This window comes from Carlito syrichta, unplaced genomic scaffold (assembly GCF_000164805.1).
Source record: "Carlito syrichta isolate Samal-C Ts95f unplaced genomic scaffold, Tarsius_syrichta-2.0.1 Scaffold287847, whole genome shotgun sequence".
Taxonomy (NCBI): Eukaryota; Metazoa; Chordata; class Mammalia; order Primates; family Tarsiidae; genus Carlito; species Carlito syrichta.
In genome coordinates, this window is record NW_007231943.1 from 14,577 (window position 1) to 42,479 (window position 27,903).

At 43.0% G+C, this 27,903-nt stretch overlaps 1 protein-coding gene across 1 annotated transcript; it reads right to left on the reverse strand.

Moving 5' to 3' along the window:
* MAN1A1 (mannosidase alpha class 1A member 1) lies at positions 1–27,903 on the reverse strand (the record flags this gene model as incomplete). The annotated part of the gene is made up of 7 exons (XM_008053090.2): positions 1–2,718; positions 3,079–3,194; positions 11,476–11,648; positions 13,024–13,243; positions 17,732–17,847; positions 24,520–24,613; positions 27,780–27,903. Coding segments are annotated over 7 exons (970 nt in total), but the record flags the coding sequence as incomplete, so codon positions are not given.

A 27,903-nucleotide genomic window follows, 5' to 3' on the forward strand; every position in this document is an offset into this window, starting at 1 on the left:
GAGATATATTAAAAGACTTTATTCACCATAGAGAAATTTTACAAATATAATTTTTAAAAATTATGTGTCAATCTATTATGTTTCTCATAACATTGATTTATACAAAGTGGAAGGGAAGAATGGATTTATGTGCAAATCAAGAATAATCAAAGTAAAAATGGATAGTACACATGACAAAGTCATGACAAGTCATCGAGTTCTGCAATTTGCCATACAACTTATATGTGTGATATTAATTGCACAAAGTATATCAACATATTGCATAAACACAAAGTTAAGTGCTATTTTAACTGTTCGCCTTTCAGGATGTGACTACATATAGAGGTTTAACTGCACAGTTTTGAAAATGAAAGTTCTATTTAAAGACTTCAGTTGATAAAACTAACACAAAGTATAACCTTAATGAAATCACATCACCATAATATTAATCTCTTGTTTACATTTTTGGTGTTTTAGGACTTTTGTTAAAACATTCAAGCTCTAGAATTGCAAACACGTAATTCTTGCCATTGAGAGTGTGACAGGTAGCACGGCTCTGTCTCCTCAAACCAGGACACACCGGGAGCTACACGACAGTGCAGTCAGTCCATACACAAAACCTGATTTGAGGGTGGGGTAGGGTCAGTCTTACCTCCTTTACCTGCTGCAGAAGTGCTTATCACCTATGTGCTCTTTAAAATCAAAGAGTAGAAAATAATTGAATTTAAATCGCTAGCCCAAGGACATTCACATGAAAACCATAATCTAAATACATATGGCCCAATTTTGGCAATCATTTTTTATATTTTGCCTTAAAGTCCTGGGAACAAAGGGCTCTTACTCTCCGCTTATTTCATCAGGTGGGCTGAAGATATGAGTGGGAGAAGTTACTCTGGATCAGAGACACTGACATGGTAATAACGATGTTCTGAAGAACTTTTTCATTTACTAATTTCACTAACTGATTTTTTGACATATACCAATGTACAATATTGAAGAAAAGTCAAAGCAGATCACAAAGGTGGTCCTGTCAGACACGGGAGATCGCTAACACTTTCAGAAGCCGAAATAACTACAACTATTAAGTCTATTGAGATCTAAGAAAATAATTCTCTTAAAAAAACATTAAGTTGAACTATATGAAACTGCTGATATTGGGCAGTTTTTAAAAATACAACTGCAGCAATTTCATACGCTTCAGCTTAATCCATGGGGTTGCACTGATCTGTCTGACCATTCCAGGTTGAAAATGTAGGCGGTCAAAGTCTTTGTATGTCACCAAATGCATCGCCATAGTTGCCCTTTCATGAAAATATAGATTTCAAACCAGTATGATAAGGAAACACAAGGTGCCACCAAATCTATTCTTGGGAAAACCATATTTCAAAGCTTAATGTTCAGAAGAACCCTAGTATTTGGGGACCGGGAGTATTTCTGTATGCTGCTTCTAAGTTAGGGTCCCCATGTTGAATTTAGCCATACTAAATAGACCAGATTCTTATTTGGCCTAAAGGTTTATTGAAGTTTCCTTAACTGACCATAAATAAGTATACTGGCAAAGCTTCCTTCACAGAGTCCAATCTTGCTGTCATAAATTAAAATGAAACAATTTACTACATTTGAGAAAGGGCCTTTTCAAACCTGAACCAGACAGAATGCTTTATTTTCTCAAGAAAAGTAAAGATGAAATAAAAGCAACCGAACTAAAAGCCATATGAAATATCTTTTTCGAGACCCCGCTTCTTCATCCGTTCAGCTAAAAGCCAAAACTCACACATTGAACATTAGATTATTTCCCTTAAGAAGATGTAATTCAGTGATAGCAGTGTTCCGCAGAATGGAGAGCTCACCTCTTTGTGTGGCAGGAAACAGAAGGAGTGACCAGTGCATGATCCAGAAAGGACACAGGGCACTTATAGGAAAATTAAAGGACACACTCACAAATCAGGAAACACTAATATCGTTAGCCTACACAAACATACTGTGGTTCCAGTGAAATAGGGTCAACACAAGACGATCCTTTTGGAATGACTTTCTAATTTGAATTATAATATGAGTGACATATTTTAGAAGACATCCTATCAAATAATGATAGACCCGCATGAGGTGGCTGTCACAGTTCTGAGATCTGTCTCTGGTGGGTAGACAAACCAGATTAACATGAAACTGAAAAGGAAAAACCTTTTTTAATATTTAATTTATTATTATGGCTTTTTGCAACATGGCAAAACATTACAGCTTAAAGCAGACATCATCTCCTCATAGAGGAGGAAAAAGTTTTGCAGTCAAATCAAATTGTAATTAAGAGGTCATTGCTACACCATTCTGTTCAGTTTAATAAAAATGATATCATAACTTCATTAACTCTAGAGATAACAGATTACTGAAAAACAAAAAAATGGGTGGATCTACTGGCTGGGTAATAAGGGATAATGATAAGGAATTGTCCATCTATGCCTATGACAGTATACATAAAAGACTGCAAAACAATTTAAGAACTTAGAATAATCACACGCCTATTAATGAAAGTTCATCATATGCCTGATTACAGAAAAGGAATTATTAAGGTATGCAGTGAGGGGAATGGAGCAGAGTACAGTATAAATGTCTTTTCAGTTCTCTCGGATTTCGACTTCCTTTTTGCCCGTACGGAGTATAGGGAGAAGATGGGCCTCGGTGTTGAAGATCCAATGTTCCAGTGGAAGGAGGTCGTCATCAGAAAAGATTAAGTACAAATATCTGGTGAGAGAAACATGAGTGCGTGAGGCCCAAGGAACCAGGCAGGCAAGGAACCACAAAGACAGGGACAGCCACGCTCATCTTACAGGGAGCCATGGACAACAGGCAAGTGGACCAGAACCCAGTGGGGCCGCATGCCTTATGGTGGCAAGGAAGCCACTCCGTGCTTCTGTGTTGGCGCCCCGAGTCATCACACCTGGTGGCCACGAGAAACACACCTGCAGGTAGAGCCCCGCCTGGAGAATGACCTTCCGAATCGGTCCGCCTCTGCGTTATTTAAACGTGCTCATGACAAAGACGCCTATAAAGAGGGTCGGCCAGGGCACCCCGGGTCCGTGGTTTTAGAAAAGCTCCACTTACTTGAGCGTCTCTGCCAGGAAGAAGCTCTGCTGCACGTCGTCATAGCTCTCGTGCAGGAGATACACATCCCGGAGGCCCGAATAGCCCCCGTTCACTCTGCAGTGACTTTCCAGGGCCTGCGAAACCAAGGGGAGAAGGACGGTCACGGCTTGGGAAACCGACTGTCGCTCACTTTTACTTTATCACACTGCAGAGCTCGGATAACACTGATTTTCTAAAACTTGGATTCAAGTGGAGCGCCAGCTTATAACAGCTTTAGTTAAAAACACTCAAAAGCCATAAACTGTAAATGGAAATAAAATATGAAAAGTCAAAAGCACACAGACAGCAGCACATCTTAATTAGAAACACCTACTACGTTTGGAATGATTTTCTACTGATTTCCACCACTTCCTCCTATGGTCTAGAGCAGGGCTGTGGGCAACAGGCTCAATCCAGTCCACTGCTTGTTCTTGTAAATAAAGTTTTACTGAAGCACAGCCATACTCACTTGTTTGTCCGGGGCTGTTCTGTTCTGCGATGGCAGGGTTGAGTAGAGGCAACAGTCTGATACTGTCTGGCCTTTACAGGAAAACTCTGCTGCCCCTTGGCCTAGAGAGACTGTCAGTGTCGATGGGGACTGTAAACTACTGGTTAAGAAAGTGTCCTGGACCCAAAACAGCTGCTGCTATAATTGGAACATCTTGTTTTTTGAAAACTGATTGTAGAGTACGAATCAGTGATATTGATGACAGAGTGAAAAGAAAATGAAAGGCAGTGAGAGAAATGTGGCGGGCATCTACTCCTAAAATACATTTTTTCATTAGTCTGGTATGGAAGAAGATGGGTTCAATCCTTAACGACTACCCAGAGAGAAATGAACCACATTTCTGTAGTTGTCTGAGCTCAATGAGCGTTTGGAAAAGAGATGGGTTGGGCCATGCGGGGAATGAACATTTAGGTAGTAACCTAATCTAAACTGCTTTCTGCTTCGTCACCTGCCACTAAGTTGACGGCTGTTTATTTTTTTCCTTCCAGAAGCCCATTTTATTACTTTTGTTTCTATTTTTATTTTTTCAGCTTTGTTGGTGTATGATGGCAAATAAAAATGGTATATAGTTTAACGTATACAATATGATGTTTTAATGTACATATGTAAACGTTGTAAAAAGCCTCCCGCCATCAAGCTCACCAATGTTTCCACCTCATGGTTATTGTGTGTGTGTGTGTGTGTGTGTGGTGACTGGCCTCGGTGCTGAAGAACCCAGTATGAGAATGCTTGAGATCTACTCATACATGATTGCTTACTCTAGACACCATGCTAAACATCAGGTCTTCGGAACTTATTCACCTTATAACTGAAAATTCATATCTTTTGGCCAATACCACCTATAACTACCATGCTACTCTCTGCTTCTCTAAGTTCAACTTTTTTTGTTTTTGCTTTTTACGATTCTACATATAAGTGAGGTCACACAGTATTTGTCTGTGTCTGGCTTATTTTAGCATAATGTCCTCCAGGTTCATCCATGTTTTTCCAAATGGTACTATTTCCTTCTTTATGAAGGCTGAAAAAAATTCCGTTGGTATATGTACCACATTTTCTTGAGCCATTCACCCACTGACAAACACTTAGGTTGTTTCCCTATGTTGGCTACTGTAAATCAAGCTGCGGTGAACACAGGAGTGTGGGTATCTCGGAGGTACTGATTTCATTTCCTTTGGACAGACCCAGAAGTGGGACTGCTGAATCATGTGGCAGCTCTGTTTTAATTTTTTGAGGAACCTCATACTGTTTTCCATAATGGCTGTACCAATCTACATTCCCACCAACAGTGTACAACACCTCCTCATCAACACTGGTCACCTCTTGACTTTTTGATAACCACCATTTTAAAAGGTATGAGGGGATATCTCACTGGGGTTTTGATTTACAGTTTCCTGATGATGAGTAATGCTGAACATCCTTTTATATATCTGTGGGCCATTTGTATGTCTTCATGTCTTCTTTGGAAAATATCTATTCAGGTTTTCTGCTCATTCTGAAATTAGAGGTTTTTTTGTTTGTTTGTTTTGGTACTGATTTACATGAGTTCCTTATATATTGGGACTATTAAACCCCTTATCAGATATATGGTTTGCAAATATTTTTTCTTATTCCGTAGGCTGCTGATTCTTTCCTTTGCTATAGGGAAACCTTTCAGCTTCATATAGTTGAATGTGCTTGTTTTTGCTTTGGTTGCCTGTGCTAGACCAAATCCAAAACATTATTGCCAAGATCAATGTCAAGGAGCTCTTCCCCCAGTGTTTTCTTCTAGGCGGTTTATGGTTTCAGGTCTTATGCTTAAGTCTTTAATTCATTTTGAGTGGGATTTTTGTGTGCTGTTTTCTGAAATTACACTGGCTGCTTTGCTAGTTACCAGGCACACTCATCTCTAAGGAAGTAATTTTCTGCTCACCACATCCTACTAATCCTATTAATTATATGGCCAAATAAAAATTTCCATTGTACAAAAACTGCCATCCGAATTCTGGTTCTAATTCATAAAACTATGGACAAAAATAATGAAGTTTAAGACTAAAGTTCTAATTTGTTGGATAATGAAATAAAATATAAACAAGCTAAAATTACTCTTAATTTCTCATGTCATTTTTCATGTCATTTTTCAGCTTCCTTTTAGTAATCATAATTCTGTCTCTCCCCCCCCCTTTTTTTTTTTTTACAGAATTATCCCCCATTTTCCTCCCATTTAACTCAACTTCCAAGAAGATGGAAAGCATAGACCTTGCTATAATAGTTGAGGACAATCTTCACTGGCTAGCAAGCGAGCGTTTTGGAGGAAAATCAGGCCCCAGGAATGCTGAGCTCTGACAAGAGGAGCGGAAAGCAAACACCCCCATGGCTTCCAGGAGCTGGGAGTGGCCGCGAGAGCTCAGCTCGCATCTGCAGATCCTGATAATGAGGATATTGATTTTTCACGTCAGGGCTGGAGGGCAGAAGGAAGAGAGCCAGGGCCCTGAGGAGAGGCATTTCATTACCAGGTTAAAGAAAGTCTGACCAGCAGGCTGCATGAATACAGAAAATAAGGAAATCGCCTCACGATGTGGTGCTTTTTAAAAGCTCCCAGGAAAACGGGAACAATCAACTGGAAAAGACGCCTGGAGGAAACTCTGAGTTCCAGACAATGTGCCAAATGGGGGACGAGCATGAAGAGGCTTTCCAGGTCTCTTATTTTTAAATTTTATTTGTTTCTTGATAAAAGAACTGTTTGGCTAAAAAGTCAAATGCTAGATACATTGAGTAGGCCAAAAATTGTTTGCTTAAAAAAAAGAAGTCAGGGTTTAGAAGTGGGCAAACTTCCGATGGAATACAATGAAACCCCATTTCCAGACGTTGCTTTAAATAGATTTTAACCACAAAACTTTTCTTGGTTGTTCACTTGAGGTTCTTCGGTTATGAGCGAATGAGAGTGCAAGGTATGATAAACGGCCGCCCTTCCTGCCTTCAGAAATGTCTACAGCTGCTGCTTTTGGTATAGAAAGAGCGCTGCTTTGGGGTAACCAATGCCCCATGTCCTTCTTTCTAGGCTCAGCTTTTCGTTCTTGTTTCCCCAAGTCCTCAAGGGGTAAGTTTTAGTATCAAGAACGCAGGAAAAGATTCTGAGTGGGGGGCCAAGTCCTAGCTAGAGACCCCATAATGGCGGCCTCAGAGGTTCCTTGTCCCAGGCTGCGTCCTTCTCAACATGGGGTTTGAGAATAGAAGATGAAACGCGTAGTGCAGTGATGGTCCTTTCCGAGGTTTAGAGAGGCCTAACTACTTCTACTTTTTGAGGCTATTGGTAAATGAAAACAATTTTTTTTTAAGGAAAAACACCAAAGGGGCATTTTTAACTTTCAAAACATGAAATACCTTCATGCCAAAAGTTTAAATTTTTAAACTTTAGGAATGTGAAGCTGGGGACAAGTGGCTCTCCTGGGCCCTTGCAACAGGCCCCGATCCCACCAGGATCTTGACCAGGGGAGCAGCCACATGTCTGTGAGCACAGGCTGATCAGACCGGCATCTCACGACAAGCCCTTCTTAGGATTTGGCCTCTAGGTAGAATGAGCACCTTGCTTTTGTGCAGATGCTTGTATTACTGGTGACCATATGTGATGGATGTGCTTACAGCAGAGAACAGGGCCTGGGAATGTTTACAGCGACGGAGCTCTGGACAAAGGATGGACGACAAACCTGACTCCCAGTGATGGTGGGGGTGGGGCTGGCGGGTAGAGAAGGAAACAGCAAGATGCAGAGGTCAAGTCCAGCCAGAATGTGCCGAAGGGATGGAAAAGCAGTCTCCTATCTACCAGTTTGGACAAACGGCTCATCCATGGAGTTTCCAAGCGTGAATCCCAAGGAATACTGCTACCAAGGCTGCCTGCCTGAGCGTGGTCTGAACTCATGGATAAAACACAGAGAACCAGCCACCTTGAACATCTCAAGAGAGTCTAGAATCAGGGATCAAGCCTGGGAGGTAGAAGCAGCAGGAGGGAGAAGACAACTCTCCGAGGGTCAAAATGTCTACGTGGACAGATGAGGCTTAGAAGCTGAGAGAGAACTGTCTGTGCAAAAACAAAACAAAACCACCCAAACACCCCAACCAAAATCCCTACGCAAGGCTTCATCCTTTACCCCAGACCAATTGAGACATTATATAACAAATTGAATGTATATGCATAATTGATATTCTGATACAGCTCACACAGAAAGCTATTAGATATTTAATTAGCAGGAATTTATTTAAGTTTTTCATGACATTTTTGAGAAAAAGCAAAAGAAATATGAGATATTATTTCTATCAGGTAGACTCACACATGCTCGAACTCTGTGGCTACTGGATTGCTGCTAACCTAGGAGGGAGTCTCCAGTGTTGTATTGCTGGGTTCTACGCTTTTTCACGTCCTATTTGACATTATTAAGAACTTTAATGAAGACATGGAAGGCAAGTTTCTCAAGCGCATCAGAGCAAGAAGGCTGGGCAGGCTGTGCTTTACAGAAGACGGGCCGATGGCTTACAGATGCCTGACGAACCGGAGTGTGGGTGCGACAAGAAGCAGAGCGCAAGAGGCCTCTCAGCAGTGGCCAGAGGACAGCCAGCGTCTTCTGCCCCTCCTTTCAGAGTCAGCCGGGGGTTCTAGAGATCAACTACAAGAACAGGTGGGACAACCGGCTGTGGAAATCACGCTGAGAAGGGAGGTTTGAGTCACGCTGCTCAGCCCGGGAAGACCCCAGCCGGAAACTCTGCCCGAAGAAGAAGGTGGAGGGATATGATGGACAAGGACAGGGAGAGCTGGCAGAATGTGCTGTCCTCAGATCACGGAGGGGCTGACGTGGGGAAGAAAGAGGAATTTCCCTCCCAGGATTCCCAGAGCACTGTACGTTCTGGCTGCAGCACGTAGGAGTAAGCCTCGTGGCACGCAGCTGTGACCTGCTTGACATATTCCCTCGGCTCTTCTGTGCCTGTCGGCTTGCCCCGCTTGCTCACTCCCTGTATCGCCTCCCCTATAAACTTCCTGCATCCAACTCTTATCTTGTGCTTTGTTATGAAGGGAACCCAAACTGAAACATAGGGAATCTTAAAAATCTGTGTCAGAGGAACCGAGAAACATGGGGCACTCCAGGCAGGAGCTGCCGGCCTGTGGGTGCTGCCCCTGGGGCTGCTTATGGAACCTAGGGCCACGGGAATGGAGTGCTGCCACACCTTCCACGTCAGGGATTTTGTGCTACCAAGAGGGCAAGAGCCCCAGCACTCCTTGCCCACCAAGCAGCGCAGGTTCTAGCAGAGGTTACGAGTGGCAAAAACGAGAGGCCTCATGTTGTGATGCAGGGAAATGATTTCACACCATACGTCATGCTGAGGAGCTGACAAGAAATATGAATCGTAACATACAACCAACCTTATGACCTACAAACGACCCCCAGTGTTCAAGCCAACCAGTGCTGCCTGCCCATCGGGCAACAGAGATTTCCTTCCTTCCCATTTGGTCTTCTCTGCATATATTTCAACAACTATAAAGTAGTCATGACACCATTTATCGGCAGTGTTATTCTTTTTCAGGTTACATAAAATAATGATGCTTCTTACTAACGTATGGTGTTTTAGATCTGATGGAATATGTTCTTCTTGATATTTTAAACTTAAACTGATATTCTCAACATATACTGATATTTAATTCCGTTGCTGTCCAATTCAAGACCAAGATAATTCCCTATCACCAAAGCTTAGTTAAAACTCAATTTCAACACATTTTTAAGAGAAAGAAAAATTTTAAAAAATTGCAATTACTACGGATTAATTAGAAGACTTTGCGAAAAAAGAAAAAAGAGGCCTAAAGAATCACCACGACTGAAAGTGCCTGATGGCCACTGATAAGACACACGCTAACAAGAAGAGCCATGAGCAAGGCCCACCAGTAGCCTCCCGGGACATGAGTAAAAACTACAGAGCGACATTCAGTTTGGATGTCCTGAGAGGAGTCATCCTCATGGACAGTTTTTTAGTTGGAATTAAAAAAAAATCTTGACAGTATTTTTTATTTTAGAGTTATGGGGTTCATGTGAGGATTTACTACATAAGTAAACTGCATGCAGGTGGGGTCTGGGCTTCTCAGCGAGCCCTCGCTCTGCTGGTAGTGAATCTGGAGCCCAGGGAGTGGCTGTGTGCCTCTTACGCCTCCTTCCTCCCTCCCCCGCCCCAAGCCGTGCCCAACATCTGTTGTTCCCACCTTTGTGCTTGTGTGTCCATTGGTTAGGGCCCGCTTATGAATGAGAATGTGCAGTACTCAGTTTTCTGTTTCTGTGATCGTTCACTTAGAATGATGGTTCCAGCTGCATCTGTGTCGCTGCAAAGGCCATGACTTTATTCTTCTTTTTGGCTGCATAGTATTTCATTGTGTATATGTACAGTTTTTCTGTATTCAGTCCATTTTTGATGGGCATCTGGTTTGGTCCAAGTTTTTGCTACTGTGAACAGTGCTGCAATGAATGTGTGTGCAGGTGTCTTTTTGGAAGAGTGATTTATGTCCTTCTGAGTATATTCCCATAAGGGGGCTTGCTGCCTCATATGGTAGCTCAAATTTTAGGTCTTTGAGAAAACGCTACACTGTTTTCCACAGAGGTTGAACTATCCTAGATTCCCACCAACAGTGTAGAAGCATCCCCTGTTAATCTGCAGCTACACCAACACCTGTTGTTTTTGACTTTTTAATGATGGCCACCTGAGCAGGGTGAGGGGGTATCTCGCTGTACCTTTGATCTGCATTTCTCTGGTGGTAAGTGAGGCTGAGCACTTCTGCATGTATTTGTTGGCTGCTTAAATGTCCTCCTTGGAGACGTGTCTGGGGTTGTTTTTCTCCTGTCAATTGGTTTGAGTTCCTTGTAGATCCTGGATGTTAGGTTTTTGTTAGACGCCTAGCTTGCAAATATTTTTTCCCATTCTGTGGGCTTTTTACTCTCTTGATGGTTTCTTTTGCACAGCAAAAGCTTCTCAGTTTGATAAGGTCCCACCTGTCAATTTTAGATTTTGCTGCATTTGCTTTTGAGGACTTGGTTATGAGTTCCCTGCCTACTCTGATGCCTGATGGTCAGTTTTCACTTATTTATTTCTTTTAATTTTTTTCTTTTAAAGACGTGGGGTACAATTCAGGGTTAAGTATACAAATGCTCATTACGCAGGTCCCCTTGTTGATGAGGTGTGCCTCCCCACCCCGCAGATTCCCACTACTGCCAAACCCCTGTTAATGGACAATTTTTAAAGACAGCTAACTTACTAACCAAGAGTGCTGGAGAATGAGGGAGTGAAATTAAAGCACTGCTTGCTCCTCTCCCCTGAGTTCCCTCCCACTCCTTTCAGAACAGCAACTCTTATAATTAGACAGGCAGTGTCTGATGCATGGCTTGAGGGTGCCTCCTCTGGCATCCGGCACACAGAGCGCTCACCAGAGTGGTTTAGGAAGATGATAAACCAGACTCAGCAGGAAGGGGCCCAAGTGGTGACAATTAAAACAACATACTGGGCGGAAGGAAAGTTTTCACAACAGCAGGCGACAGAGAAGAATATCCCCAAGTAACTCTTTGTAGAATTAAGAGGTCACCATTTCTGTGGTTATGGGAACCTAATTTTATGATAAGTCTTTCTAAATATCTCCTTCAGGACTCAAGTCTGCCTGTAGGCATGCTTATATCACTGTTATTTAACGCAAAGCTGAAGCTGAGAATATAGAATGCTTTAACTGAAAACACATAGTTCCAAGTGGAAGAACCTCTGGTCAAAGGTTAAGAACGATAGAAAAGCTGATATGCCAGACTCACAGGTATCACTGAACGTTTCTGATATGACCTTTATCTGTAAGAAATAGATGCAAATGAAAACGTCACCTCTGTGGCTTCCCAGGCCCACTTCCTGTACTTTGGATCATGAGTCAGTCGCCACATATACAGGTAAGTCTCCACCACTTCCGGCCGTAGGATGTAGTACTTCTCATTTTGTCTTGTCGCAATGGCTTCAACACCGCCGTCAAATCGGAAAGCTTCTGGTCCCAGTTTCATAACTAAAGGACATGCGATGGGTGAACAAGGGTTACTGTCCTGGACAGTGCTTAGTGTCTGTAACTTAAGCGAAACTGAATGCACAGTCTTCCCTTGGTATCCCTGGGAGATTGGTTCCAGGATCACCCAGCGGACAACACTCCGCTGGAGTCCCTTATATAAAATGGCAGGGTAGTTGCGTGTAACCTATGCACATCCTCCTGGATACTTTAAATCATCTCTAGATTACTTATCATACCGACTGACGGTAAGAAAAAGAGTCTATACGTGTTCAGTACTGATGCAACCATCCATTTTTTCCCCCAAATATTTTAGATCCATGGCTTGTTGAATCCGTGGATGTGGAACCCACAGATACGAAGGTTGGATTGTACTTAACATTCAAGAGAGATGCCAAAATGAACATTTTTAGAAACGGTTATAAACATCACGTGATATATAATACTCAACATGCTTTTAAAATTTGGTCTTCTCAAAGGTCCATTTTAAAAAAATTAATTTTTAAAAATTATTATTTTTTGAGACAGGGTCTCACTCTTTTGCTCAGGTTGGAGTGCAGTGGCATGATCACAGCTCACTGGAATTCCTGGATTCAAGCAATCCTGCCACCTCAGCCTCTTGAGGAGCTAGGACCACAGGCACCTGCCACCATGTCTAGCTAATTTCTAAAAACATTTTTTTTGGGTAGAGATGGGGTTTGCTATGTTGCCCAAGCTAGTCTTGAACCCCTGGACTCAAGTGATCCTCCCACCTCAGCCTCCCAAAATGTTGGGATTACAAGCATGAGCCACTGAACACAGCCTAGAGTCCATTTTATCAAATAGTAACAATTCTTTATTTTTTTTTCATTTAACCCCCATTTACTAAGCACTCTTCAGGTAGGTGCAAAGCACTGCAAGATACCTAATTAACTAGCTAGCAATGCAGTGGTTGGTGTTTCTAAGTCATTTTGTCATAAAAGGCCAATTATTTAATCTTTGTGCTTCAAATTTATATTTTGTAAAAAGGAAGGCAGATTCATGGTTTATTTCACGGGAGATTTGGGGAAGCTTAGCAATGGTTTACAAAATGCTAAGTACTTTTTGCACCGGGAGAGAGACCCTTACCCAATGTTATTGGCAAAAGCAAAGGTCAGTAACTTAGGCTGGCTTAACCTGTATGGCCTGGATTATTGTTTTCTGGCAAACTAAGGTAGATAATTTTAGGCAGAAAAGCAGTGCCTTTTAAGCAAAACTATAGGTCCCATTAAGATATTAACCATGATCTCCAAGTCACAAAGGCACAGTGGCTGTTCTTCTGATGGCAGCAACAGCCAAGTTCCTTATGGAATGAAATCAAAGCACGTGGGAACAGACCACGAGTGAAGAACATACTCACATGTCCGGTTGTAAGACTCATGGCAGGTGCGCGCAATCTCGGCACCAAGTTCAAGGTAGTGCTGGGCCAGGCCCTCGGGAGCGCCATCCGCCCCAAGCGCAAACATGCCTCCCGCAAAACAGGTCAGGTGGCCCATCTTGTGCTCCAGGAGGCCGCCCTTCCACTCCGCGATGTAGGTGAGGCCGCTGCTGGACTTGCGGATCAGGTGAGTCTCGATGGCCTGAGAAAAATACTTGTTTTTAACAATCTCTAGTCTCTTCTCAGATTTACATTAGAAATACCCCGACATTAAAACAACAACAACAACAACAACACACGACTCACAGACTGAGTCTGGCGCTATAAACCCAACCCAACCTGAAATTCTATGCGACTGCTTTCCATGTTTCCCCTCTAGTCACATCTTATTAGTTTTGTTAGTGAGAACTGATTTGATGGGCAGCCAGTGGGTTTGCTGGGCTCCATGACCAAACACTCACACTCCATAGATCCAAAAAGCCATCCCCTTCCTGAAGACAGGCCATGGGTGCGGGGGTAATTGTGGGCTTAGGGCATTTTCATTTTCACAAATGAAACACAACACAGAGCCTAGGCCCTAACATGGATGAAGAACAGGCACATCTGTGGGTGGGATCCAGGCTGGCAGATTCTTCTTCCTGGGGCTCTGGATGTAGCAAGATGCAGCGGAGTCAGACGGCTTGGCTTCAGATCCCAGCTCTGATACCTTCTGCTGAGTGATTTTTGAGAGCGGGTGACTTGCCTGCTGTGTATCCCTAAATATCACTGTCCTCATCCATAAAATGGGAATAGCCGTATGTCCTGAGAGGACTCTGCCACACTGTCTGTTTATGAAGCAGTCAGCACTGCCAGTGGCGCTTCGTAAAGGTCACTTATTCCCATTCAAGTTTCCAATGTGATGAAATTTGAATCAAGTTCCTCTCTAAAATTCTATTAAAAAGCATGCTGGTCTATATCGAGCATATTTGTTTTTTAGAAAAAGAATAAAGATCTTTAAATTTGGGACAAATGATAATGTTTACAAAAGGATTTTTAAACAGCTTTTATTTTTGTATCAGGATGCTGATATTCTTTTAAACTAGACAGAGTAATATGACATTTTAAAAGGCAAAAATGAAGCGTGTTTGGAATTGCTAATTTCCAATTACTCTAAGAGAAAATGTCCCCCTCCTCATTCACTTCATAAGAGGAAAAAGGATACGACAATCTACACATTTACACTGCTATCAAAAAAGCAGAATTTTAGGAAGCACATTTGGGAATAGCAGACACACACAAAAAAACTTGTGACAGAGAAGAATGAATGAAAATGAATACACGGGCTGATAAAAAACTCCCTTACCCTCATTAGAAATAAACAAATGAAACCAAGATGGTAAGAGATAAATGAACATGCTACTGTGCTCATTAACTATGGTCAAGCTCATTTTATTGAGAGTTTAGTTCTTATACTAATGTTTATTCGCATTTAATGCAATTGAACATCTTAGCTATTTACACTTCCCATAACACAAATCGCCGTAAAGTCCTTCAAGCAGATACTTGTTCATCACCCAAGAAATTGTTCCTTCCACATGGCAAGAGTAATAGCTTTTGAGCATGAATTAGAGAAACATTAATACTCTGTTACAGATCCTAAATAAAGCACCACATTATTTTTGGCACGATTCTGACCAAGCTGCTACCACTCAGTGTAAACTACAGTGAGTCCCAAGACCTTCAAAGCAATGGTTTTGTGTGGCCATAGGAAAATGTAACTAAGTACAAAGAAGGAGAAACAGCCCTGAGAGGCTCTAGAAAACTTATGTCAAGGCACAGAGAATTAATTAAGAAAAAATAATATTGTGCGTTTTGTGATTTCACCCTTCTGTATGTGACAATCAAATGGGCTTGATGAAGCCTTCGGAGCCCTAAACGTCTGGCAATTCACCTGTCTGGGTATCATTCATGGCCGTGGATTCGCGGTGTGGCGTCCAGACAGGGCCATAGTAGCCAGCTGAAAGCTCAACATATTTTGCTATTAAAACAACAAAAATGCCACCTTGGGATTAGATGCTTTCTAAAGTCCATTTGACACCAAAGCTGAGTAACCGATCTCCAGGAACTCAACTCTCCAAAACAATAACGTAAGGCATCCTCTCCCTGGTACCGACGATCTTTTAAAGATTTTTAACGCCTTAGCAGAAAGAGACTTTGCCATGTTAGACATAGCTACTTCTTGAAATCAGACATTTAGTTGTTCTAGCTTTGCTTTCTAAGTTGAAAACACACAAGAGATTAAAAATTAGTTTTATTATTAAGACAAGCAGGAAAGCTTTTGATTCCATTTGTTCTTAATGGATTTTCCTGTCAATAACTTGTCTAAATACAAAATGCTAAAAGTTGTATGGGTATAGTGTTAAAAACTGGGGAGAAAATGTTTCACATATTTTAAAGCTGCCTTTCAGAAACATCAAGATCTTAAGAGGTCGGGCACAGCAGCTCAAGCTTGTAATCCCAGCACTTTGGGAGGCTGAGGTGAGAGGATTGCCTGAGTCCAAGGGTTTGAGACCAGCCTGGGCAACTTGGCAAGACCTCATCTCTACAATAAGTTTTAAAAAATGAGCAGGGCATGGTGGTGCACGCCTGTAGTTCCAGCTACCTGGAAGGCTGAGGCAGAAGGATCGCAGGAGCCCAGCAGGTTGATGCTAGGGTGGCTGTAGTGTGCCACTGCACTCCAACCTGGTGACAGAGTGAGACTCTGATTCAAAAAAAAAGAAAAAAAAAGATCTTAGAGGATCACTTTAAGATCAGAATAATTAAAATGTCTGCCAGAACAGTAATTAGAAGATGAGAGAATGGAAACTCTAATATGCGAAGACCAATCCCCTAGGTTAAAACCCGAAACCTCATAGGAACGAGGTCAAGTGGACCTGAAGAGGTCACGTGGATCCCACTCTCGCTTGCTTTTGATATGCAATGTGTGCCTCAATAAAGGCCGTGCCCAATGCAGGCCAATGTTCTAACACCGTGCTTCTGGCCCCTGTATGCGAAGCAGCGAAGACTTGGGATGTGCTTGCTTAGTGAAGCTCCCAGATGACCCTGAGAGGATGCCAAGGTTATGCTCAACCCAGTTAACCAGAGCAAAGCAGGCTGCAACTATAGTTAAATAAATAAATTGGCCTACATCAAAATCACCCAAACCAACTCTACAATAGCTACATCATTGCGACAGCAAATTTTCATTTTTTCTTATAAATTAACTTTGATTATGAACAAATTTCCAAGTAGTCAAGAAAAAGGTCAATTTTTTTTTTTTTTAGGATTTAGCCACAATTTTACATTATTTGAGAGACCTTAACAACTAATATTAAATTACATATATATACATAAAATACTTACCAATCATAAAGGCACTTGATTCTGCTAAAAAAAATTTTGTTCCTAAAAAGTTGGGTACAAGTTCAAGTATGTTATATAAAATAATTTTCTTCTTGAGTTTATTTACTTTCTAACTTTATTTTCATTTTTGATTGGGGCTTACTTGTAAGTTTTTTTAGTTCACTTTTACGCTGGTCACCCCTATAGACTTTGCTAAGTAGTTTCTAACTTACCTTACTGACTTACTATATGTAGTAAGGAAATTCTTATTCACAAATAAATCCAAAGGGCTAAAGTTAAAAGGGACAGGTATTGACACAGACAAATTTTAGTCTGAATTTTGGTTCCACACCTAATCTCTCTCGGGTTTAGTAACCATATCGGTAACATTGGGTGAGTAATATCTAAAGTACTGTGAGGAGAAAAAAACAAACCAAAAAACCGACAAGAAAACAACAACCCTGCCACTTAATTTAATTGTCCACACAGGGGACAACTCGACACACGTCTGTTCCCTCTCATTTCGCCTCCATCATAAAGGATCTTTGAAATGATTAGTGACCTTCCCTTAAAAATTAATTTGCTCAGATTTTCACATGGGGATTTCCTCAGAGAACTGTCTATATATTTCTGGAGACAAGTTTAGTTTATATGGAGGTAGCCATTGGCACCGTCTGTAATCTGGGGCAATTTTAATTTAGCCCATTTTCAGAATACAAATCTAGGATTTTTTTGTCCCACAGTTTTAATTGTGGTTCTAAGGAGGGAACCCCTATTTGTAAAAGAACACCTCTTTTTCAGATGTGACTTTTAACTGAGGTTTGAACCATGGAAAAACTTTTTTTTTTGAGTCGGAGTCTCACTCTGTCACCCAGACTGGAGTGCAGTGGCTGCTCCCGGCCACCGCAGCCTCGACCTGCTGGGCTCCGGCAATCCTTCCGCCTCAGCCTTCCGAGTAGCCGGAATTACAGGCATGTGCTACCACGCCCAGCTGAATTTTTGATTTATTGTAGAGATGAGGTCTCACTGCCCAGGTGGGTCTCGAACCCATGGGCTCAGGCAATCCACTCACCTCAGCCTCCCAAAGGCGTGGGATTACAGGCTGAGCTACCAAGCCCGGCTGTAAAAAACTTTTAACTGCCCTATTAGAAATGAACATATCAGGTATGATTGCTATCGTTATGATTATATTAGTGGATGCTGAACTCTGCCTAACTGGAAATATTTTGTAACCTCCTCATGTGGCATTTCATTTTTTCATTAAAACTTGATTAATATGCACATCAGAAGTTAGAGGTGAGTAGCAAAGATGATTTAAACATTGGGTTACCTGAATGGCATCGAAATACATCTTCTTAGCTTCTAGATCTGTCTTGTCGGACATTAACCATGCCTTGAGCAAATATTCATAGAAGCTGTCTCCAAGTCCTCCCACTGATACATGATCTGGAAAGGGAGGGAAATGAATTTCAAAGCGATGCTGCTTTTAATTCAGATAATGCAGCAAAATCACATTAGCAACAAGGATGCAAAACCCTGTGTCAACAGCAAGTCACTGTTACATTTAAATTCCAACAGATCTCTTATTTTCAGAAAGATGTTCTGGAATGAGCAGATGGGCTATTAACTGATGTGCTATACTCTAAATAATTACCACAGTAGTTCTGTAAACATGAAGATAAAATATATGTAATCACCTCTGATTCTAAAAATCTGGTTCTCTAGTGAAAAACACCAAACTAAAATATTTGACTGTATAGACTTAAGTTCATTTTTATTTGCTTTAGTTCTGAATAATATGAAATTCTGTCAAAGCTATGAGTATGAGCAAATCCTTTTTAAAAAGTGGCTTGCAATAAATAAATAAGAAGCTCCTCAGGTTCCTGCCTTTACTAATTATTTATTATTTATTTATTAATAATTTATTAATAATTTACCACTAATAATAATTTACTACGGATGTTTGGTAAGGTTTCCAGTGTTACCAGTCTGAAGGGTCAGAAGTCTCAGGGGCGGGGTGGTCAGAAAGAAGCCAGGGCAGAAGTCTCCCCCCACTCTCCTACCACAATCCACGCCCACTGCCATTGTCATGCCCGACTCATTCCTCTGTCTCCAGCAATCCTGCGACTGCAGGATAGGTAGTGTCATTGTCAAAGCGAGGAAACTGAAGCTTACAGAGGCCAAATGAAAGGACAGTGTTGGTAAGAGCCATCTGGCCCCGCTCCTGCACAGAGTCTCACGTCAGGATCTGCTTGCTGTCTATCCTATAGTATGAAGTGTATTCTTTTGATTATTGCTTGAATTAATACTTTTATTTTACCAGCACGTTTGCTTACAAAAACAGAGATACTATCTATTTGAAACACAGTTCCTAGAATTCAGAAGAAGTGAGCATTAACAAGAGAGCCCTTTGGACAGGGGCAGTGGCTCATGCCTGTAAAATCTCAGTACTTTGGGAGGCGAGGGGGGAGGATTGCTTGAGTCCAGGAGTCCAAGACCAGCCTGGGCAACAGAGTGAAACCTAATTTCTACCAAAAAAAAAAAAAAAAAATTCAGAAAAACAATTAGCTGGGCGTGGTGGCTCAAGCTGCCGTCCCAGCTTCTTGGGAGGCTGAGATGGGAGGATCAGTCGAGCCAGGAGTTTGAGGTGGTGATGAGTCGTGATCCTGTCACTATGCTCTAGCCTGGGCGATGGAGTGAAACCTCAACTCAAACCCCCACCCCCCAAAAAAACCTAACAAAAATAAGACAGCATTTTAAATTTCATACCTCAAAACCGATTTTATTTACTTATGCTCAAAATAAAACTTTTATTTGTTGACTTAATTTTACAAAAGGAAATCAGTATTTACACTGCTGTCAGTTCTCTTGATTTCTACCCAGCAACTCTAGCAAGCCTAAAACCAAAACTTCTCCACCTTCGGTTACGGTCTCCATCGTCCTTTCGGCGCAGGTTGCCAAAGTCTGCTCATTTTACTTCCTGCGTATGGCTTGAGTCCATCCCCCCGGCTCTGTCCTCACCAATGTGACCCTGGCTCAAGCCACCACCAGCTGCCCCCAAGTCTCCAACGGCCAGTTATCCGGTTTCTTGCTTTCACTCCGGTAGCATGTTCTATTTCAATTTAAGCTAACTGAAATAGACAAAAAATCCAGTTCCTCGGCCATACTGGTGCTCGATAGCGAGAGGGGGCCCTTGCTGGCTATTCTGGGTGGGGAAGGCATTTTCCACACCGCAGGGGGTTTGAGTGGCAGTGCCCTTCAGCGTCGGAGTGGCCCTCTCACCGTGAGGCTCTGGCCACCGCTTTCTTGAGGCCTTTCAGCCCTGGGGTCTCTGGAGACCGGCTGCCCTGCAAGATCCATCCTCTGTCCGTCATCAGTGTTGGGCCACACGCGCTCTGCTTGCTTGCCAGACAGCCCTTCCTTGGGTTCCTCAAGACTACAAGGCTCCTCCCTCCCCCCCACTCCAGGGCAAGGCAGGGCTTGCTCTTCCGGCCTCCACGCCCTCCAGGACCCCTTTCCCGTCCTTTGCAAATTCCTCCTCAAGCTTTATGTTTGGGATCACATGGCCCTTCCTCAAAGAGGCTTCCTCGAACACCCACACTAGGTTGCCTGTCACATTCCTTCGGACAGCGCTCATTAACCAAACTTGCAATTTCGGAATGTGGTAGAATTTTCTTCTGTCTCCTCCACGAGATCATGATCCCAGAGGGTAGAGACCAGACCTATCCCGCTGCCTCGTCCACCAGCCTCTAGAAAGGGTCATGCATGTGGCGGGTACTCAATGACCGAGTGACGAGCAAAGCAGCATTCGTCTACGTCGACCTTAATAAGGACTACACCCGTCCCAGCTAGAAGGGTCATTATTTTTAATTTGTCAAATATGTGATTTTCTTATTGCAGAAAGTCCAGAATTACAGTTTTAATGTTAACGTACAAATGTGTTTTTAAAATCGCAAGTCTGATTCTTAAAGCAGTAGTGGTTGGAGTGACCTTCATTGTTTCCTAAATACATCTCCCCGGAAACCTCTGACATTTACACACTGCACAGAGTAAATACTGTCCCTTCAATAATAAACACTGTTGCTATCAACGTGACGGCAGGAAACAAATGCAAGTGACGCATGGTGACGCAAGCACAGCTTGGTACTGTCACGACAACAGGGACTCCATGAGGTAACAGGGATGACGGCCGTGATCCAGAGGTGTCCTTCAGAGTTAGGGCAATGGGAGTTGAGAGCCAGCTGCCAAAAGCAGCTTGGAGTTTTCCTCCCTCTGGGTCATGATTCTGCGTGGATGGAGGAAGCAGGTTTGGGCACTTGGTTTTTTTTTTTTTTTTTTAAAGGAAAAAGGGTTACATAATGATACAGTTGTTTTAGCTAATTTTGGCAAGTGCTAGTTTCCTAATTTTTTTAATTTCCTGCCTATAAAAATCTCACGATTGGAAAAAACCAAACAGAGGAACTCAGAGTAGAGACCTAGCTTTTTGACAATTTAGCAGGCCGCTCACTAAGCTTCCTTCAGGTCTGCATGGCTGTTTGTACTGACGAAGAGTCCTGTGTGAACATCTTAATGGATGTGGGAGCGAACACGCCTGATTCTTTCGGCAGGGAAGGACCACCTACATTTTGAAAGAACATATATGGTATTTTTTTTTATGTCCAGCTGCTCTAAAGCTAAGGTGTACTGCAGTCACTCAAATAGTATGCTTGTCTATGAAAGGGTAATTTATTTGTTCCTTCATGATAGGAATAGACCCAATACAAGGAAGAATTAAAAGACTCAATATCTCCATTTTTGCATATGTGTAGACTTCCTCTGAATTTAAATTTCCCTTCTGGAAGCAATGCCCCAGGGATGCCAGTGACACTATGCATAGGCAGATGGATAGATAGATGGCTGGATGGATGGAGAAATGGACAGCTAGCTAGCTAGCTGGCTGGTGTTATACAAATCAAAGGGTGACACATGTTCTGTATTTTACAGATTGGGACCCTACACCTGGCCTCAATGGATGTAAGGCCTGTGTATATTATTGGTGACTAGGACCAGATACTGCCTCTCAGCCCAACCAACCGAGGAGCAGGAACAATTGCTAAAGGAGAATACACAGAACCATTACAAGAAACAGAGGCAGAATGACAGATCAGATACAAAGCGCATGCGTGCTCACCCAATCTAAGTACACAAGCACCTCCGAGGCGCAAGATCCTGTGAACCGTGTAAACGAATACGACTTAGATAATGGCTACCATCCTCACACACTTCAGATCCTCAGGAAAACAGGCATGCACATGAATCATCAGGATAAGAAACGGCCCAAAGTGATGGGCAGGGAGGGAGAAACAGCGAGGAGTGGACTCTAATAAATTCCAACCAGGGCCTGGAAGAAGGTGGCCCCTGCAAGAAATGGCAGTGGAGCTGGGTCGGAGGAAGGAGAGAGGTGGCAGGGCTGAGAAACGGCACAAGTCCAGCCCTAAACGTGGCCAAGCAGGCTGAGACTGGAGAGTGAAGAAGTGTGTCTTCCTTGTGGTTGGAATATAGTACGGGCATGGTGGAGGAGACAGATATGAGGCTCATCAATCCTGCTTGTTTTCCTGTCAGGAAACTGGCCTGTCCCGGGAAACATGGCCAAGTGCAAGGTGTATGGGTGACCAGAACGTGAAGCCGAGATGTTCCAGTGCAGTCGACTCCTTCTGTTCTTCTTCATAGCGACTTCTAAATCTTAAAGACTGACATAGCTTTACGTTTCTGCAAATCTCTTTAATGCTTTCCTTACTAGAAGACAGCTGGGTTCTCCTATCTGCTCTACTTTCAATCCATTGCAATATGGTGTTTTGGCTGAAATATATGAAGACAAGTCAGCCTCACACAGTTATGCAGATGGAAAGAGTATTTTAATGGTAATATTCTCTTCAGATACTTGTGGATATTTTTCTTTGATACTACAACAAAACTTGACAAGCAGCTTCTTAACGGTCTAAGTTTTTTTGAAGGTTAGCTGCAATGTGAAATCAGAAATTACATCAATACATTTTTTTGTCTTCTGTCACTTTGAAATATATTGGTCTATCTTGTGCTTTGAATGGGTCTTTTCCCATGCATGACTTTTTTAACATCATGCATTGGTCATTTGGAAAATATTGATACACTAAATTATGTAGCTCTTCCAGATATTGACATATTACATTATGTGAAATTAGAAAACCACATTTATTAATATCACCACCAATCTTACCAGAAAAGTATTCATGTCAAGCTAATGGTGGCATGTATAAGTTTTTCAAAATTCTAAGTTTTATTTAGAAATTCTAAGTTTTATTCAGATCTTGGCCAGGTTTGGTGGCTCAGCCTGTCATCCCAGCACTTTGGGAGGCCAAGGTGGGAGGATTGCCTGAGCCTGTGGGTTCAAGAACAGCCTGGGGAAGTTGGCAAGACCTCATCTCTACAGTAAATTAAAAAAAAAAAAATTAGCCGGGCATGGCAGGGCGTGCCTGTAGTTCCAGCTACTTGGAAGACTGAGGCGGAAGGATTGCCGGAGCCCAGTAGGTCAACGCTGGGGTGACCATGAGCTTGCCACTGCACTCCAGCCTGGGTGATAGAGTGAGACTCCAACTCAAAAAAATCCAAAAAACAAAAACTCAGATTTTATCATTGTTGGCACAAATATTGTCACCTTTTCTTGAAGTAATAGACTCATTTTTGAGAAGAAGTCTACTGATTCACCAAGTCTAAATAACCAATCTGTTTCAGTAGTTCTTTCAAGGGAAAGTGATCCATGAAACAGCAAGTGGCTAGTTCAGCTTGCAACTCAATCACGCAAGAGCTCTTCCTGAGGCAATTACCGTTTTTCCTAATGCAGCAGGAGGGATTTGCCAGCACTTTCTGTTTCATCACACAGAACGCCACAAAGACTTATCCTCAAGGGGTGATATTTCCCAGAATCAATACTTTCTTTACTGTGCCATGAAACACATTTGTAAGTGAAACTGGCATTTTTTTTTAACTGTGGTGAAGAATACCGTGAATACGAATGCTATCTGGTGTTTGCCTTGGTTCTCACTGAGGTTTCAGTAGTTTTATCGACCATTGCTTTGGCAACATAGGCACCAATGTCAACACCGTGAAAAAGGTAGAAAGTCTCAGTATCATAATAAAACTGGTTTTGGTCTTGTGGGCCTCATGAAAGGTCTCAAGGACTCCCAGTGATCCTAGACCACACTTAGGTGAGTGGCAACTTTGATCAGAGTCCTAAGATTCCAATAGTAAGGCCTTTCATAGCGATTGCCAACACATGGATGAGGGTCTTAGCACATTCTTTTCTACTACATTATTCTTTAAGAAGAGGACTTCCAAAGTCACAACGAAGCATCTAAGAATATGACGTTCAAGTACAAAGAAAAACCCAAATCACAGCAAGATGTTGAGACAGCTCACTTAATATCTTCACTTGCTTCCCGTTGTCATTATTTGCCACTGTTTTTCCAGATCAGCCCATTTCTTTCAAGTACTCTGAATATTTATGCCCTGGTCAAAACTGTCTTAAAGGTCTTAAGTGCAGGCTTCCGGCATCAGAAGTCCTTGTACAGCACTTTCCCCTCTCCTAAAAGTAATGACTGGCAGGGAATCTCTACCTGGAGGTTTAAAGTGAAGTAGAGAAAATACCCTGCTTGCTCTTCTAATTTCCCAACTCTGAGAGATTCAGACTTCTCTCTCGTCCTAAAACTAAGCAGAACTAGAGACCATTAGGAAGCAGAGTGACCTGCTGCTGTGTGCAAGACCCTCATAGTCACGAGCACAAAGGAGTAAGTTTTCTTCCTGTCCACATGACCAGCCTGCAACAGGCTCACATTCCCAGGCCACGTGTCCAGATCATCCCTTTCCGATTAACGGCTTTAAATGTGCTTCTATGTCATCGTACTTACTGTTAGACATGAAAAACAAACAGTCCTGTTTCCTGATAATACAGGCTGTCTTAGGACAGAAACCTATTGAAGGAATCATGCACTTTGCTCCTTTTCTAAACATTTCTCAACAAATGTACACGGCCTTCCCCCAACCCGCCCCCGCCACTTGCACAGTACCACAAAGAACAGTGAGAATGCTCATTTTTTGACTTACGTTGACCCCACTGTCCGCTACTGGGATTCAGATAGTTAGGATAAAGACCTTGTGGCTTTTCCAGTTTGTTCAGTACTGTTCGAATATTCATTACCTACAATAGGAATAGAAAATGTTACTATGAAAGTCTAAAAAACAATTTTCATGCCATTCTTCTCTCTTTCTTGACTATCTTTTTTTCCCCATTCTATAATAGAACAAATAAGTTGATTCAGGGGATACAGAGTTAGAACAAAGATAGTTGCTGTCAGCTTACTGTCATTACACAAATAACGGCAGCTAAGTGAATACAGTTGCATTGATTATCTGCCATATGCCAGATGCCACGATAGGAACTAAGGAAACATCAGTGGATAAGCACAGTCACTACCCTTTTGGAATTTTGCATTCTAGTGGGCTGAGACAAGCAAACAATAAATAAGTAAATAAATAAACAGTCGCGCATGGCTTAGCAATGAGGATACCTTCTGACAAATGTGTAGTTAGGTGATGCTGTTGTGTGAACATCATAGAATGAACATCATACTTACACAAACCCAGATGGCCTAGCCTGCTACACGCCTAGGCTATATAATAAAGCCTATTGCTCCAGGATACAAATCTGTACAGCATGCTTCTGTACCAAAATATTTCTATATCTAAATACAGAAAAGACACAGTAACAATATGGCGTAAAAGATAAAAAATGGTCCACTCGGAGAGGGCACTTACCAAGAGTGGACCTAGCAGGACTGGAAGTTTCTCTGGGTGAGTCAGTAAGTGGGTGGCAAGTGGTGCGAAGCCTAGGACGTTGCTGTTCAACACTATAGACTTTATAAACGCTGCATACGTAGCCTACACCACATTTATAAAAAAATTTTTCTTTCTTCAATAATTAATTTTAGCTGACTATAATTTTTACTTTGTAAATCTTCTTTTTAAAAACTTTTTGACTTTTGTAATAACATTTAGCTTAAAACATGAAGACACTGTACAGCTGCACAAAAATATTTTCATTCTTTTTTTTTTTTTTTTGAGTCAGAGTCTCACTCTGTCACCCGGACTGGAGAGCAGTGGCACGCTCATGGCCACTCCAGCGCTGACCTGCTGGGCTTAGGTGATCCTTCCGCCTCAACCTTCCGCCTCAACCTTCCAAGTAGCTGGAACTACAGGTGCACGCTACCACACCCAGCTAAATTTTTTTTCTTTTAATTGTAGAGACGAGGTCTCACCAAGTTGCCTAGGCTGGTCTTGAACCCCTGGGCTCATGCAATCTTCCTGTCTTGGCCTCCCAAAGTAGTGGGATTACAGGCTTGAGCCACCATACCCGACCTATTTTATTTCTTTATATCCTTATCTATAAGCTTTTTTCTATCTTTAAATTAAAAAAAAATTTTTTTTTTAAACTTTAGAACTTTTAAAACTAAGACACAAACACACACACCTGCCCAGGCCTACCCGGGGTCAGGATCCCTGATATGACTTCTTCTGCCGCCACATCTGGTCCCCCTGAAAGGCTTGCAGGGGCAGTAACAGGCACGGTGCTGTCCTCTCCCACGACAAGGGTGCCGTCTTCTGGAACATCCCAGAAGGACCTGCCTGAGGCTGTTTCACAGTTAACTTTCTATTCTATAAGTAGAAGGAATACACTCTAAAATAACAATTAAAAGTACAGTGTAGGCCAGGCTCCGTGGCCCAGTCTGTAATCCTAGCACTTTGGGAGACTGAGGCGAGTGGCTTGCCTGAACCCGTGGGTTCGAGACCAGCCCGGGCAACTTGGCGAGACCTTGTCTCTACAATAAAATTAAAAAATAAGGTGAGTGGATTGCCTGAGCCCGCAGGTTCGAGACCCGCTTGGGCAGTGAGACCTCATCTCTACAATAAATCAAAAAATCAGCCGGGCATGGTAGCGCGTGCCTGTAATTCCGGCTACTCGGAAGGCTGAGGCAGAAGGATCGCCAGAGCGCAGCAGGCGAGGCTGCGGTGGTCGGGAGCGGCCACTGCACTCCAGTCTGGGCAACGGAGTGAGACTCCAACTCAAAAAAAAAATGTACAGTGTAGCGGATACATAAGCCAGTAACACAGTTGTCTATTTATCTAATATTATGTTCTGTCCATAACTGCACATCCTAGACTTTTACATGACTGACAGAGCAGCAGATCTGTTTATATCAGCATCACCTCGAATGTGTGATCATGCACAGTGCTGTGAGGGTTATGACAGCTATGACGCCACTAGGCTATAGGAATTTTTCAGCTCCATTATAATCTTACGGGACCACTGTCAAATATACAGTCTATCCTTGGAAGGCAATTAGGTCCTGAGGACAAAGGCTGCAAAATGGGATTAGCGCCCTTCTAAGAAGAGACACAAGAGAGACCCCCCCTTCCTTCCCTCTGAGCACAGAGAAGAGGTCACTGAGTGCACAGGGGGACAGTGGCTGCCTACGCCCAAGGGAAGAGGCCCAGACGACACTTGCCTCAGAGGCATTTCGGGGATGGCAAGGGCACAGGCCACACACGCGTGGAGGAAGAGCCAGCCCAACAGGCAAGGAGCAGACACAAAGGCCCTGAGGCAAGTGGGTGGGGCCAGGCCACTGAGGCTGGAGGTGAAGGGGCAGAGAGGAGGGGCCAGTGAGCGGCGCCCAGGAGAGCCAGGGCCTCGCCGCCCAGGCCTCACAGGCCACCATGGGAAGACTGAGGGCCAGAGAGACATGGTGGCCAGTTGGCTACCGCAGAGTCCAGGTGAGAGGTGACGGACCCTGGACCACTGGGATGGCCTGGCTGGAGAAAAAGCCTCTCAGAGGGATTTGAGAGGCTAGGAGAGAAGGTGACACACAGAGACAAGGCTTTCAAGGAATCTCGCTGTAAAAGGAAGTCGAAAAGAAGGTTGGAAACAAAGGCAGAGTGGCGGGGCGGGGGCACGAATTCACGCAAATGCCTACGGGTTTGCTTCCCGAAAATGGCAGACCAACTTAACTGTGGCATCACATTTGAACAGCACTCTGGGTTTGTCTTTTCCATACTTGGTTCACACAGTCCAGACACTACGAAACATTTTTAGATAAGGAAACAAAGTTCAGACGGGTCCAGTAACTTACGGCAGGTAGAGGACCAGCTGTGGAAGGCGGGTCCCCTCCCCACAAGAGCGGGGTGCCACGGAAAGACTGCTGCCAGACTCCAGAAAGAGCTACGTCCACCCGGTTGTTATTTCCACATCCCCGGCTACCACTCTCCCAGGAGAGGATGCTGTCCCTTGAGTGCTGCTTGGAGACGCTCACCTTCTCGGCAAAGATGGGGTTTCCTGACAAGTGGCTCAAGTGCATGAACTCCAAGTGCAGGGTCCCGAACTCCGCCAGGATGCTGCTGCCTCCAGAGGCCCAGGGCCAGTTCCGGCCAATGCCA